A 17232-nucleotide genomic window follows, 5' to 3' on the forward strand; every position below is an offset into this window, starting at 1 on the left:
GCATTGGTCATTGTTTTCTCCGCCCCCGAGTTGGGGTCACTTATCGATAGCTTTTCAGCAGTGTTCCCCTTCAGCGATTCGTGAACCGCAAACATCCAACAGCGTTCGGAAAAATACGTTCAATGGCGAAAGCGCACGATTGGGGAAGATCTTGCTCTGTGCTCTTCGCCATCCCCATGGCAAACATTTCTTACCCATTTGGTCGTTTGCGTCAATGTATTTTTTTTTTTGCAACAAACGCGTTTCTGTTGACGACGGATTTCCTTTATGCCACCGCCAGTTTGCAAACGGTTTTAGGCTATCGTGTAACAAGAATATGGCGAAAAGAAAAATCAAACCCAGCTTCTACAAAAGTGACGAAACAATATTATTCCAGCGCAACCCACACCACCATCACGACAATGCGTGATGTTTTTTTTTTTACATTTTGCATGGTATTTTCCTTTTCTTTTTTTAATAAAAAAAAGGAGATTCGCAAAAAAAAAAACTGTCAGAGCCAACCGTGAGTTAAAAACGCACAAAGTATCGCCGCAGGAAAAATCGCTTCTATTCGGTTCAGTGTAACGAACCGTACCGAATGACAAGATATGGTCGAGCGAGAAAGGGAACGATGCTGTGACGGCAGGGAAAGAGAAACACAAATTGCAGTAAAAGCTCCCAGAACGATAGAAACTCGATCGACGGATGAAGCATATAATTCTATTCGAGAAAACTCATCGGGAAACGGGGGGAAATGTGCCGGCGACGAATGAGGAAAAAAAAATCAAGCAAAATGCTGCGCCAACAGTGCTGAATAAGAATATGCTTCGGTGGTTGATTTGTACTTTGAATTTTACGGTTAACGTCTTCGATCGATTGTTAAAATTGTCAATTCTTTCTTTTCTTTTACCCGTTGCTTGCATCTTTTCCACCATTCCCGCCAGAATTACGTACCATGTCGCGAACAAGGGCAAATGGTGATCGAAACAAAGTGAATCCTTTTTGTGGGTATACCTTCTGTTTGGCAGCAAAACGAATGAATCGTTTCATGATGACAGTTCTCGCCTTGTTATCTTGATTTTATTGGTGGAATTAATTTGGGCATTCTCTTTATTCTTTCCCTGAACTACGTTCATCCGGTATGGTATTAAAATTATTTATCTTCTAAATTAAAGTTATTCAAATTTTATATGCTGAAAAAAACAAAATTTTAAATTATAATTATATTCAAATATAATAGTCTACAAATGCCTATTAATTATACCTATACTTCACTCAACAATGTTACCGTAGTTCACTCCCAATTACTATTGAATGTGCAAACAGTCATACAATTTAAAAAATGGATAGACAATAGCGACACATAAAGCACTTACCGCCCCAGTTTTATTCAATCGCCGACGGAAACATTGTTACAGTTTGTAGTAATTAGCTAATGTCGAGATGATAATTTACTGCTAGGTGCAGTTAATGTTAAACAAGGACAAGGATAAACAATGAAATATTTTTAAAAAAATGTACATTTTTCTGCTAATATGTCCTATGGTGGATATTTCAATGACTCTTCCATGGCTTACAGCAACATTTTTTAAATTTTATTCTATTTAATTCTAGTATCTTGAACATTAAAAATCCAAAAATTAATAATCACACTGCACAACAAGATTCATATTCAAGACAGATCTAAATCATTTACAATGCAACGAAACGTCAGTCTAGTGAATCTTAAAATGAATTTTGCGGTTTTGTTACCGTTTTTTAAATATAAATTTGCATCTGTTGGTTTGAATTAGGATATAAATCAAGCAAAATTCGAAGGTCTTACACTGCTTCAAATATCAGATGAAATCATAAAAGGTACAACTATTGTGTATTGAGTTGCCTTCTCGTGAATAAAGAATGTGAACAATGTTACGGTACACGACGGATTAAACGATAGTTTGGCAGATGTATACATTCATTGACATCGCTAATCCGGCACAATTCGTATAATTTGTATACTCGTGTATTCGCATACTTCGTATGCGGTTCCCTATTTTCGCAGACAAGCTTAACGATTTCACTAATCCTACATGGGCGACTAGTTTTAACAGTTTCTCAATTAGTGAGCGCTCAAAATGTCGTCGTTGGATTATCCGGTAAACATGAGTCTAATTCATGTACGATAATGAGTTCAAAGCTCGTCATTGTAACGCCTTCTCCACGCTCACTTCTCACATTTTCCTCACTACCGTGACTCGTTAGTTTTGGACAGATTGATGTCCCAAATGCTCAAATCGTAGAACGGTCAAAACCTTCAAAATTTCTATCTGCTTGTTTTGGTTATTTTATTAGTTTCCTACATCGAGCTCATCCTCTAGTCAGGATACATTAAGTCACAAGGACTACGAGAACACGCAAATTATGTTCACCTTCACCAAAGAGATCGCAAAATGATGTGAGCCATTGTACGACTCAAACATCTGGACAAACAGGTTCCTCATCAGCTTTTTTTCTAAAATAAGATCTAGCTCTCACGAAATATTTGATCTATTCTGATAGATATTGAGATCAGTTTACAAGATAGACAAGCAAAAATTATTTCAAAATCCAAAATCACTTTCTAGTGCCCAATGCATTAAATATTTCTCACTCCCTTGCACGCCAAACGCCAAACCCCAATAAATAACTTCACTTAATGTCATCACATCAATACCAACGAAGCGTAAGAATGGCAGTGATGTAATGCAGTGCATCGTGATAAAAATCATGTCTGCTGCATCCAACGCGCAACAACTCGCCCGTAACAACATTATTTAACTTCCCCCTTTTGCGCCCGGCCATTGAGCCTTATCCCCCTTCAACGACTTTTAGACTCCCGTGCACACCTCCATTTTCTGCCCCGCTGGAAGGCAAACATCCTGCCCGAGTGTATCGCGCATTATGCTATCGCTCGTTAAAATCTTCATCACCACCATCGCTCGCGAATCTCGTTCGCTGAAAGCTCGTTGCGCCAGCTGGCACTAATGTTGCGCATACGCAAAACGAATGTTGCTTCCTCGGTGAAGTCGCACAGCGCAAAGGTGCGCTTTTGTTTGCTAGCGCTTTGTCGCACACCACCAGCGGCGCTAATGGACGTGTGTCCTCCAGTGTCAGCTTCCTTTTTTTTTTTTTGGTGTGTGTGTGTGTGGAACCGGAAGCTGCTCTAGGGAATTTTTGCACCCACGCGACGTTGGGTCATAAAAATTGAAAATAAAATTTCATGCCATCTTGAGCACCCCCACACACACACACTCACACCCTGCTCGGTGTTTCTGTTGACGGCTGGTGTAGCTTTTACCTATGGTGGAGTGTATCCTGTTCTTCCTGCCCGAACCCTCCACCCAAAACTCTTCCCCGTTACGGTCAGCTCCGGGCGCACCACGGTGACGGTAGCAAATATTATCTGTCACTTCATATTTTTTTACGATTATTTATCGCAATTTGCTGTCGCGCGTCGCCTTCATTCGCTTCGCCGTGTCTTCTGTGTCTGTCGGTGCTGGAGAAGACACATCTTCAGGGCGTGCGGCTGACACGGCGCCCGGGTAGTGCCTTCCGATTAAAGTTGCCCTCGCCTTTGTGAAGCGGATAAAATGGATAACCAGAACTACACGCGCCGCCCTGTACACGAATCCTTCCGCGACGCTTCCTGCCCACGGCACGGTGAAGCGGTCTCTCATATTTTCTCTTATTTCATTATCGTATGACACATGCTTGGAACGAACTGGTGACCACGGGGATATGCCGGTGTGCCAGTGTTCCGTCGGCCCTTTCCATGTTGCGGGGGGGGGGGGGGGCGAAAGTCGCGGCAAAGGTGCAAAAGTGGCAATTACGTGCGCCGGTGATCTTGCGACGGAACTGAAGCTCTAGGACACACACACGACAATGTGACGCTGTGTCTCTTTTACTCTTGCTTGGGTTTTCGCACGTTTTTGTTTTTTTTCTCACTCGCCTCACTTGGAGAACATTTTCTGAGACAAGTTTGCACCCAACCGGGCAACCATTCCCTTGGTAGGTGAAGCGTACCAAACATGCCGTGTGGCGGTAATGTAGTGAGGCGTCACGTGTGCATGTGTGTCTAGCTTGGTGAAAAGTCAATTTCAGGTGCCTCCGGAGCTCCGGATGGTTAGCGAAACATAACTCATATGTGCGACCCAGTTTTCCGTACCTGCGGCACGGCACACCCGCACGGGTACGGTTGTTTCGAGGCGAGTAATGGCGATTCTGGCGATATCAAGGTGCCTGCGGTCGGAGGTTCCGAGTGGGGAGCGTATGTGCATAATTTATGCTGCTTGAGGTGTGCATAAAAATTCTATCTGTATTTAAGTGCTTCCTACTGTTTTTATTCCTACCCATGCTGGAATGGACGTTTCCGCTCGCCATGCAACGCTCGGAAGCAAAACGTTCTCTCGCACGTTACAGTACTGGAAAGATGTTCCCATGGAAAATGTGTGTGCGTATGTGTGATAATGCGTGTGTATGTGCGCAAAAAGGCATTCGTTTCCTTCCGTTGGACCGTTTGGTGTATTACGAATATTGCATCTGCCGGTGGTCTCTCAAAAAGCGCACCAGCACCACCCGAGTCTTGTGCATCTGTGCTTTGTTTCGTTGTTAAATTTTATTGCCACATCTGGTGATCGTAAAAGTGCTGAGTGCTGCATGCCCAGGACCCCCTGGTTGACTGCTGTTGCCTAAGATTTAATATCCATCGTGCCGATTGTTTTGCCGGAATGGATATTCTATCTGGCAATTTAAGCGAAATAAAGCAGCTATTTTTTAAATGCACTGCACTGTTGTTCTGCTGGTTGATACCGACTGACATTATGATACAACAAAGCTAAAGGGAGCAAATCCCGCTTTGTTGTTGCTGCAATTAATGCTTAATTAAAGGGCTTGCCATCCTTCATCTACGTGCGTTTGTGTAAATGAATGTAAATGGTTAAGAAACATCACACTTAAAATAACATTTCAAACGCTTCTTTATTGGCATCTCAAGAATTCCAAAGGTCTGTCATTTTTTGAATAGAAAAAATCTTTTTTTTTACTTTACTTACCCGGGTTGGATAGTCACAGTGCTGCGTAAGGGGCATTGGTCCGGATGGGATTTTGGACCGGTCTTGTTGTGTGAATACCGGTGTCGTTATCGAATTCAGCACTGCTTGAATTACTACCTTTAAATATATTATTATATTTCATGTTTCTGTTTTTCATGTATCTTATATTTGTGTAAGTTTGGTTTTCTATTTGCTGGGTTAACTGTATTTTCTACTGTTGGTGTGCTATTCTCGCAGTACTGTTGCACTATTCCATTGAAAGATTTTTTTAAAACCATTCCACGAAAACCAATATCCCATTACATTACGTTTGTGATAAAACCCAGTTAAACGTATTTAATAATTTAAACGAAATATTGGTTAATGGTTTTTAGTGTGGTATGTACGGCCTGACCGTATTGATGTAAAGTAATTATAAAGGTTTTGGGTTTACAAGTAAGTTACCAACTAACTATTTAACTTATAACTATTTAACTTAATGTATCTATGTTTTAAATTAAAAAAAACACCCACAAACCATCTTGCCAACAAACAAATGTAAAGCTACAATGAGCGCAGAAAAGTCTCAGAGAAACGTGGCTTTTTTTTTGCAGGATTGAGCTACTTTTAAAAAGTCTCGAAGCAAAAGTCTACGAGACAATTGTCACCGTCTGATAGCACGGTCAAGTGTTTGAATTTCTCATCCAACATTCAATAGGTATTTGCCTATGCAGCCGCATGTAGCCGAATTAAACATCCATTTAGTGAATCGTCCCGTATTTTGCCCGTTTATCTTTCTATCTATACAAGACTATCTATAGAGAGATCTATACAAGACTATAGATAAAATTTTGAATTTATACTCGAAATGCACTGGTGTTGTGAAGGTTATAAAACGCCTTTAACTTATTTGTAGACCCAATACATTGCGATATTATGTTTTCTGTTTCTCTTTGTTCTCCTCTCGTTTGTTTGTCTAGGTTTATGAAGTGGTTAAAGTGTGTTGCTGAGTTATAGGGTAATAGTCTTGTTAAACGGCATGCTTAAAGCCCTATAATGTAATAGCAACTATTCAAACAACTAATTCGTTGTTTTTGATTTGGGTTTTACATTTTGTTTAACATTTGGTCGATTCTATTGTCCTATATAATTCAGCAACTTTCAACAAAACCCCATTGTGCAAACGTTTTATTGTATTTCATCCATTAAAAGCTATTGCATATTTTGCGCTACCATATCTAATGGTTTGACTTTGCTTCGTTTCTTTTCCAGCTGCGCCGATTGTCATCAGTCCTGTGCCACCTGCAACGGATCATCGGAGAGCCAATGCATCCTGTGTCGGGCCGGCCGGTTCGCGCACGAGGGCCGCTGCCTGAACGCCTGCCCGGACGGTTACTACGGGGACAAAAAGCGCCACGAATGTATTGCCTGCCCGCATGGCTGTGCCACCTGTGGGAATGGGGCCGTTTGTCTGACCTGCCACGACAACTGGACCATGAACCGGAAGGGGAAATGCATTGCCAACGGTAACAACAACTGTGACGAATGTAAGTGCATTTCAGAAAACGTTTAAAGCATGGTTAAAGGATAAAAATGGCTATAAATCTGTATGCACAATTATAAAGGTGCAGCCTTTTAGCTGTTCGGGCCGATGAAACGTGCCTTGCGAACGATTGACCAATGGGGCTTTGCATCCATTCGCCACGCTGGAAACGTTACCAATAGAGTACGTGCTCTGCTAGGTGTCATCTTCGTTTAGCACGGGGAAATGTTAGTTTGCACCGTGCACCTTCCGTATCGCATCCTACCGTGGAGACAATAATGGGTGCAGAATGATGAAAAAACGGACTTGTCCTACATTTTTTTCTCGCGCCATATGGTCGCACGGAGTGACTGAGACTGACCGTGTGCGAACGGAGCGAAGTGTAATTGCAATTTTATTTCTCGTGCTAAAACCTAATGGTGATCTTCTCCGTTCATTTGGGTGGAAAATGCAATGCCTTGTCGTGCGTCACCCTTTTGTGCTTCATTGCACTGGGACTTCGTTTACATTTAACACACGATGCGTCTAACCCACGTGCGATTCTGTAATCTTTCATCGTTGGTACAGTATATCAAAAGCTAATCTGGTTGGAGGGTACGGTATTTATACGACATAGGATATTTTACTTTAAATCATGTTATGTCTGCTCGTTATTACAACTGAAAAAAAATACATGAGTGTTACATACATTTTTAATACAAATATTTATATGCTAACGCATATGCCGGCAAAGGTTATACTAAAATTTGAAAATGATAATACGTTTTTCATACTCTTGCACAATAATTTCTTATTTATTTTCTCTAAAATTTGGAGAATGTATCACATGTATCTCAATACATTGTACCACATGCCCTTACAACTATAATTAATTATGTAAAAGAAACCTAGTTTTAAAGCGGCTTTGATTCGTTTTTTCTGTATAAAAGCACTAACAAACCAAGTGCATTGTGCTCTCGGTTTAAATGCAAAGCTTTTCGACATATCGTTTAAATCACCATTAATGCTCCATCACCAGTTCGGAGAAACAGTGGCTTAAAAATGGACATAAACGCCTTACAGATGAACTTAGATGTATATATTCACATACATACATGGCATGCCATAATATGTACGGAAATTTTCAACCTGAACCGATATATCGATATAATGTCATTTAATATTTACATTTTTGCTTGGGTTCAATGATCAGCAGCATCTGTATCTTAGACACAACCCGTAAAAGATCATGACAAACTAATACCTCTGGAAATGTTTAGATTTTTTCATGATCATTCAATATTTGAATCATTCTAAAAGAAAGAATAAACCAATCCAACGAAGTTTACACATTTGATGAACGAATTATAAATTAATTTAAACCTAAATAGGTGAACAATTCGTGAACAAAATCATTACAAGCCGGATGAATCAGATGAAAAGATGAAACTAGAACGTTCATTAATTTCATCTTTCATCATTCGATTCATATTTCATATTATCGCGTTTGAACGCGCGTATTTAATCGTTTGAACCTCATCATTAAACATCGTGGAGGCATCAAGTATCGGTTCAGCTACTAAGAGACTTATAGCCCTCTACCCGTTGGCAACAACTCGTTTCCAATGTACCATCCATCAATCCTAGCTAAATTAGTTATAACCTTTAAGCGGGACATTTTTGACGTGTGCAACTCCAATTTGTTGCTGAAACGTATCAACTCATTACATCGAGGCTGTAGTGGGCAGTAAATATTGTACACGCTACCAGGCGCCTCCATAATGAGCATGAATTTTCTTTCCACTTTTGATGCGCTTGTTAACAACGATTTAATGGATCGTACGGTGCGTATGGCATGATACTAATGCCACCCACCTTTTCTAAATATGGGAGGCTATTGCGCGTTGCAACCACCGTTTCGATTAATGCGCCCGAGTGTAAATTTAGTGCTCGTTAAGCGAACAGTCGTATCGTTACCGATGCATCTCAGGGTGCAGCGATGCATTTCCTCGTAATTGAAACCAGCGCGAAACCCTGCATCCCTATTCACTGCTGTTTTGTATCCAAACGATGATACCATCCCTCGTTCATCCATCTGGAACTGGTACTGATGGTACTGATGGTACTGGAAAATTAACAACACTGAGCGGGCGGGCCAATCGGGCATATAGAAAAATGGAAGCAGCACAAATTACACTTCCATGGAAGCCCTGGAGCAAATTGAAAACTATCATTTGCGATGTGATGCACTGGTGAGCTTTGTCCGTCCTTTAGAAAGCTTTGGCTGTTGTCGCAACAGCGTGCGGGCGTTTGTGAATATGCATTTTTAGGAAACCTCTCATATCAAACACTTTGATTTCGTCTCAATAGCTGCTGTTGGAGTTATGCACAAAATATGGAATCATGCAGCATCCATACATTGAACGCATTGACTCGTATTTGTATAATGTAACTAATGATTACATTCACTGCCGCATGTTAGGGCTCGTTCAAATATTACGCATCGCGAAAAATGTCACTTCAATCACGGCTGCCGTAGTCGAAAATTGATCATTCAGAGTCCGAGCACTGAATGATATTGAATCATGAACATGATGTATGATGAAAAGTGTAGTTCTTTAGGATAGGGAAATTTTTGTATAAAACAAAAGGCAATGTGAAAATACGGCATTGCCGTCATAATGGAATTTAAATAAAATAAAAATAAAAGGCAATGTTTCTATAATTTTGAACAATAATATGGATAAATGCGAATTGACGCTGCATTTGCTTAAACGCAGCGAATTCTAAGACTGTTTAGAGCATTTCAAACTCAATACTTGTTTTATGAGACGACGATGCTTTTTATGTGACAATGGATATAAACCGGATTCACCACTACACACCTAACTCCAAAATCACCAAACATCAACAACTAGATAGATAACGTAGAATTTTTATAAAAATCCCTTTAATAAATTATTTTTTTATACATCGATTATTAAGCGGGATCCTCGGGAATTTCGCGGCCTCCCTCCATAAACCTCCCTCCACCTTGTACGAAATCATAACGCAGGTACTAACCACCTCCTTCCCCTGTCAGCGTTATGCAATAATTGAATGAGCCCTTAGAGAATCATATGGTACAGCTTAAATTGGTTTTGTATGATTTGTTGTATTTTAATTAGGGTAATATGCTGGAATGTTACTATTGATCAAGCTGTAAGCTAAACTTTCGTTAAAAATCCCTGTCACGGATTCACCTCTTGAGATTATGGAATGAAAAATTAAAGAAATGACACAAAATGGTCTACTACTTTAATCACAGCAGACAAGCGCCAATTGTGTAAATAATGAACAATGTTTGATTTTAATGAGGTCTATTTATTCCAATGAATGTCAATTGGATGATTCGATCAGTTGTTCTTTTATTCATTTTGTCATACAGCATGTGCAAAGTGCTTTTCATTGAAAGCAATCATAATACTGCTTTAACGTTAACCAACAATCAACAAAGGCATCGATTGCATTTTGCTGCTGGAATTTCCAAGTGAAAAAATAATCACCTGACCAGTTTCATAACACAAAACTAGCGATCGGTATAGATTGCGCCGCTGCAATCCGTACGCTGGTAAACATAAATTAATTAGCTCATATTAATGATTTCCATTTGCAGCGGAGTACTTTGAGAACGGCCACTGCCATCCGTGCCACTCGACGTGTGAAACTTGCACCGGACCGACGGAGAACGAATGTTTGACCTGTGCCTCGAACCTGCTGCTACAGGGACAACGGTGTGTCAACGTGTGCGACGAGGGCTACTACATGGAGGTGGGTGTGTGCGCCAAGTGTCTGCACACCTGCACCCAGTGTGTGTCGCGCATGAACTGCACCGCATGCATGAAGGGATTGCAGCTGCAGAGCGGCGAGTGTCGCACTACGTGTGCCGATGGGTAAGTAACGCCTTCGCACTTGTCGCTGGGAATGCGTCCGGGTAACGCGTGATTGTGTCTTTCTTCTGCAGCTACTACAGTGACCGTGGAACGTGTGCCAAATGCTACCTAAGCTGCCACACGTGCAGCGGTCCCCGGCGAAACCAGTGCGTCCAGTGCCCGGCAGGATGGCAACTGGCCGGTGGTGAATGCTTCCCGGAATGTCCGGAAGGATTCTTCAAGACGAATTTCGGTTGCCAACGTTGCCATCATTACTGCAAGACTTGCAACGGTAAGTATTGCGATGTGTTTGTGGCTCTAGGGACTTCGGATTTGCGAGTGTTCCGGAAGCTGTGGGAAAGATGCGCCTAAATGTAGGCAATTATCATGTTGTTTAGGAACGATCAAATTAGGCACATTTTTGCACAAAGTTTTACCAAACTAAGGTACTTTTTGTAACTTTTTTGTTGTTTCCTTTGCATTTCCCCTTACAGGAGCCGGTCCGCTGGCCTGTACGTCCTGTCCGGCGCACAGCATGCTGCAAAACGGGCTGTGCATCGATTGTCTCGCCTCACAGTACTACGATCCACCGACGCAAACATGCAAAACGTGCCACGAGTCGTGCCGAACGTGCAGCGGCCCTGGTCAGTTCTCCTGCGTCACCTGTCCCTTCCCACTGCACCTTGATCGACTCAACCATCAATGTGTGCCTTGCTGTGCGGCGGACGCATCGCCCGACGATCAAAGCTGCTGCCACTGTGACAAAGCGACCGGTAAGTGTTTGCCACACTTGCATGCAGACAATCCATTGGACGATCCATTCATTTTGTACGACCGTTCAATCTTCCCTCGCTTCAGGTGGCTGCATCAACGCATCGCCCGCCGGCAAACGACGCATCGGTGCCGAGCAACAGTTGTTGCAGTTCGGCGAGGAGGGCAACGGTGGTGCCGCAAATGTTCCCGGCGAGGGTGCAGAAGTCGGCCAATCCCACCGGGCCTGGCAGCAGTTCCTAACAAGCACGTCCACGTCGACGCTGATGGTGGTCGCCGTGTCCGGCTGTCTGCTAATTGTTACCCTGTTTGTAGTGATATTTACCGTTTTACAGGTGAGTGTGTCTATTGCATGGGGGACATTTATTTTCCCTTTGCTCATAAGTCTTCAGTGAAGATGTAAAACACTTCTATTGGCTCGAGTCAATTGTTTACACAAAGGACAATGTGGAGGAAGATGTGATGTTATTAGAACAACGAAACTAATGCGCCTATTCCCATAATTGTTTGAGCTTTAATCCATATTTGTTTCTATTTAAAGTTTGCCCCAGTGTGACGTGTAACAGCAAAATCTTTCATTCACTAGATTCATTAAAATTCAGTCTTCAGTTAATGTCTACCTTACTCCATGAAGCTTTCGGTACTGCATGCAAGTTCGTTTGGCTCAGAAATGACTACATCAAAACGATATTCTTGAACACACGGCTGGCAGCTGTTGAGATGCGATCCTGATTGAAGGGTATGATAGATTGAACGATTGATGCTCGTCGCAATTTCCGTTGTATCTTCACACACGGAGCATGAACCCTGTTAACCCTTGATGTCGCCTGTACGCAGTAGTAATATCGTGCGCTCGTGTCGATAAATCATCATCAAACGGTTCATCGATCGGAACCGCTTCCGAAATGGGTGCTTTGAGGAAGGTTAAAGCAAAGCACACAGCCACGATCGAATCCCCTGTTTTTGCCGGTCATGGCAAGGGAATTCCAATTATCCACCCAACGCTCTAGTGCTGTCGGTGTGGTGGAAAAGTTGTTTAATCGGAAATATGATTAAATCTGAATCCGAACCGCCCCCGGGGGGGGAGAGTATCGCCTTTTGTCGGTGGTGAGCAAACGATGTTAAAGGATTTTCACTGCTCAAGTTAACCATCGTCCCAAGGACGGATGGATGCGAAGCGATAGACGCTCGTGCAAACGAAGCTCACGCCAATGAGGTACAAAGCATCGCACGGTACTACGGGCGACCGCAATTTTCGGCTTTGATTTACGATACAAACCAGGCAGGTCGAAGGAAATGGGAAAAACCGCACCACGGCCCCGTTCAAACGTACTCGCTCAAACCGCGCTCAGGACGAAGAAAGTTTCTCAGGATTTCCCGCAAGATTTCACGACCGCGCACCTTTGACGCTCGCGGCCAACCAGCCGCAAATCAATTTGTCGCGCTAAGCCAACATCGTCACTTCCGGTGACGGTGGTTTACCCGACCGATATGCCCGCCGGCAGTCCTTTTGGACAACACCGTTCGTCCCGTAATGTTTACCCCTTCGCTGCGTAATGTTGTACAGGCCCACGACATCAATTCCACCACGTTTCTTGATTCTTCCCCTTTGTATTTGAAACCCTCGGGGGGGAGTAATGTCTTGCTTCGTTGCTACGGTGCACGTTAATCGTACCACGTGGACAAGTGTTTGGCGAGACGGAGCTCATCGTATCGAGACTTCGACAACCCTTCGGTTCTTCCAGCGCTGTAATTGGTGCTTTATTTATAGGACATCCTGTTGGTGTTGCAACTAATGGAAGCTTCTAAACATCATTTTCACACAAACTTTAATGATCAAGGATGAAGGATTTAAATTTTAATTTTAGCGTCTTAACCGAGCTTTATTTTGCAGTTTAGCACAGATAAATTATATTGCTGCACTTATACCTTCGCACGCGACTTTTTGTATCTCTGTTATGTTGCTTTACGTAGTAGAGAAACAAATTTTACAATTTTACACCAAGTTCGCGTTCGGTGGTAACTCTTCTCCTGCATCTCTTTTTATCCGCTGGGTTGTCTCAAACGAAACCAGTCAACAGTCCAACCCTTGTTACTTTTCTGGGGTTTCGTTCTTGACACTTCTCCTTGATTGACAGCGCCAAAAAGTATGCAATTGATTGTTTTTATGTGACTTTAAATCCCTGAAGGAGCTCTGAGCGTGTCTGGCTAAGTTTGCCTTTTTTACCGATGGCAGAATAGTAAATTCAGCTTTATAAAGCCCAAAAAAAAATTGTTAATAATCTTGTCGTTCCGTTAAAGATCGGCACCGTTACGACTTAGTTCGGAAGAAAGCAGTTATGTTGTAATGTACTTTATGTAAATTGTGTTAGTTAACTATCCTAATAAACGAAATGGTCCGTCGCAGTCTTCGAGCTTGACTGAGGGGACACTAAAGTTTTCCCCCGGTCAACCTTTCAAGAATTTGTTCAAATACCAAATTTCATAATATTTTTATATTTTGGAGAAAAGTTTACCCCAAAAAACGTTCTTAAAATAACGTAACGCCGACATCACACCTGAAATTGACGAGACGAATATCGACTAACTATCGTGCATTACTAAATAAATCAGAGTTTGAACAATGTTAGTCGAATGCACCAGAGGTCCAGTTCGTCCAACGGCTCGCTGAGTTGGTCATGGTCATGGTTCGCCCATTAATGCAAATTATTGGACGAATGGAGGCGCCCAGTACTTACTTTTTTATTAAACGCTTCAACCGCTACCCGGTCTTAGCCTGCTGCAGGATTCCTCTAAACCACTCACGCTCGAGCGCTGTCGTCTGCCAATCCATAATCTCGGCTTTCTGGTGGCCACATAAACACCATCTCGATTAGAGCCTACCACGGTGGCTTTGTTTATGTCAAGGACTCCGAGGGCTAGGTCGTCCGGTAACATTCTCTTGACGTGACCAGCCCACCGGAGCGTGTGAGAACGACCGACAGCATAAAAAATAATCAAAGTCCCACTTTTCTGCAATATTGCCTTGTGCAAAACGATAAAACTTTAACCTCTTTAATAAATCATTCACAAAAACCGTGCAGCATTTATTCAAAAAACAATATTAGCAACCATTTGGGCTGATTGATACGCATCAATTCTCGTCTTCAAATGAAATGTTTTTCATCTATTCTGCTACTCAAACCACCACAAATCGAGCTCTCCAAATTAAAAGTGTTTTGCAATTACTAATCAAACGGCCATTTTTATTCCATTTGCATAACAATATTAATGTTTCCTTTCCACGTTTTGTTTTTTTTCTTTTCTTCTTTCTTTTCATCTCTCTTTCCCGCGCTAATCGATGAAACAAACGAAAACAAATCAAACAAATGCCACCCGGTCACCGCAAAACCCGCAACGCATCCCATCGATCAAATGGTCCGGTCGCAAGCAGAAGCGTAGCCAAACGATGTACACTGGAATTAAGTATAATAAATTAGGCAAGAAACCACCGTCGGGCGGTAGCCGAACCACGAGGATATCGATACCGGCCGATGGCGATGATTTACTGGAACCAATTGTAAATAATGGCGACGAGGAGGAGGAGGAGGACGACGACGACGACGACGATGAGGAGGAGGAGTATGATGACGATGCGTACCGTGGAACCGAATCGGCCAGCCGATCGGTCGACGAGGAGGAGGATGAGGACGCGCAGCAGCTACAACGTGGGGGACGTTTTGACAGCCGGAGGTCAACCGCAGCACTGGCGCCCGCGAGCGCCGCACGAGGGAAAAGGACGCTCCGGTATGCGACTACCGCACGGACCTAGGTGCGGACACGGGCATGGAAGAATTTAGAAGCCGAATGAACATAATTTTACACCTCCCTTGCCACGTTTTCTCTCGCGGTCACGCGTCACCCATGTCCTCCAGAGCCGTACCGCCCCATCATCGTCGAGTGACGAGTCTGACACGATATGACGCAAGGCGCGTGTTTGTATGCGAATTTGTCCGTTGCTGGTAAATGAACGTGGCGAGTGTGATGAACATTGCATTTGCATTGCGAGTGTGTGTGTGCGTGCGTTTGAGTGCAAGTTGATGAAAAACTTTCCCATTAAAGATTTCCGGTGGGATACACACGTGGAAGGCAGTCGAACATCAAGCGAAACGGAACCTGAATCACCTGTGACCACCTGTGAGTGCTGTGTGGCCACGTGGGTGATGGCCGTCGTGGGTCGAGGCTATGATAAACCACGGCCAAACACACACCTCCAGCGGGACACCCATTCATGGATGGGTTCATTTTGCATCATTTTAATAACTCCGTTCTGTTTCATGTGGTCAGTCAATTATGCTTCTTTGAGTGGATTTTTATGTTTACCACAGGAAAACAATACATTTAATTACCGTTATACAATTTAATTTTTATAACAAAAATTTAATCACAATTCTGTTCCCATGCTTTCGCCGGTTCCTTGCATTTCAAGTCAGCATTGGGAATGGTACGTGCATGTGTGTGAGTGTGTGTATTTTCGTTAAGCTTATATTAATGCTTCTTAAGGTCGAAATTCATCTAATCTAAACAATTTTCTAAAGCCTTTTGTTTACTTTTTTCATTGTTTTCGTTATACATTTATTAGTTTATTTGATCAATTTTCTTCACTCTTAACGTATCCTGTTACTGTTGGCGTGTCGTTTTAAGTTATTTTTATTTTTATTTTGCTTTTTGTTTGGTTTTCTTCTGTCTTTTGTTTATATATGCTTCCAATGTACCCATTTCTCTGTAGTTATAATCATCCATGCTGAGCTTAATCGTCCTCATTTAATGTTTTCGTACCACACCACTGGTGCAATATTGTGTGTGATTGTGTGCATTTGCGTGACTAACGGTTAACAGACAGTGGTGCGTGCGTTTCCCGTGAAAAACTTAAACCATCCACAACTGGTGGGGACGGTGAATGTGAACGCGGTGTGAAGAGGAAAGTTGGTAGAAAGCATAGCACAACACACAAACAGGACGGAAAGTAAAGTGGAGTGAAAAAAGAAGAAGAAAAAGGAACAAACTGTCGCGCGAAAGGAGCTAAACATGGGAGGTAAAAGAATGAACGAAGCTAGGGAAATATTATATATATATATACATATACATACATATACATACTTTAAAATAGATATATATTGAACTATACATATTTTTTTTATTTTGAAAAAAAAAACAAACAAACAAACAAACCAAAACCGTCTGTTGGAGGAACGGTAGCAAACGCCTAAATGGGGAAGCGAAGGTAGAGAAAACCAACAAGAGAGCGAGAGCGAACAAAAACACAGAAATCAAACTCTTTTTAACAATCCCCGGCTGCAGCTGTTGAGCATTGTGTATAGAAACCATTCAAAAGAAACCATTAGAAGTGTAAGCGTGTAAAGGTGGACGAACAATGGAAATTGAGCCCAAAACAAAGGAAAATGGAAAACAAACCAGCGTCGATACGTTTTTTGGGGTGATATTTTCCGCTCAGTGGCAAGGGAAAACCATCGTTGTAGCAACGTAAAAACACTCGCATTAAATACACAGCCACACAAACACGCTCACACACTCACACACATACACGAAACAAAGGAAAAGAAAGCAAGGGAAGGACGTAGGAAGGGAAGAAAAATAAAACAAAACAAGAAAACAGGTGGTGATATGGTGTTATACTAGGTAAAATTTAATTATTTTTTAAGTCAACCAGATAAATAAACGTAAAACACACAAAACACACATGACTAATACTGAAACAAATCGCACTAGTAACAAAAAGTAAAGAAACGAAACAAAAAAAACACACACATACACACAGACAAGCAAAACAAGCGCGTGAAACGGTGTGTGACACAAACGCTTGACAAAACGAAATCAAACAAACTGTTTAGCTGTGTAAAGAGACAACAGAAGAACAAAGAATCAAAACTGATGCAAAACAAAGGCACACGCGGTAGAAGAACGAGTAACACCCGAAGGTGTCAACTTAGAAAACAAA

General features: G+C 42.2%; 1 protein-coding gene across 1 annotated transcript in view; it reads left to right on the top strand.

The window, feature by feature from the left end:
- Positions 1–15762, top strand: part of LOC128304751 (furin-like protease 2) — a 203896-nt gene extending 188134 nt beyond the window's left edge. The window contains exons 11-16 of the mRNA XM_053041984.1: positions 6303–6577; positions 10208–10484; positions 10556–10755; positions 10958–11236; positions 11322–11569; positions 14668–15762. Of these exons, the coding sequence (XP_052897944.1) occupies positions 6303–6577; positions 10208–10484; positions 10556–10755; positions 10958–11236; positions 11322–11569; positions 14668–15045 (1657 nt within the window). The 3' untranslated portion in view covers positions 15046–15762. The remainder of the gene's footprint in view (positions 1–6302; positions 6578–10207; positions 10485–10555; positions 10756–10957; positions 11237–11321; positions 11570–14667) is intronic.
- Positions 15763–17232: the final 1470 nt, after the last annotated feature.

Source organism: Anopheles moucheti, chromosome 2 (assembly GCF_943734755.1).
Source record: "Anopheles moucheti chromosome 2, idAnoMoucSN_F20_07, whole genome shotgun sequence".
Lineage (NCBI taxonomy): Eukaryota > Metazoa > Arthropoda > Insecta > Diptera > Culicidae > Anopheles > Anopheles moucheti.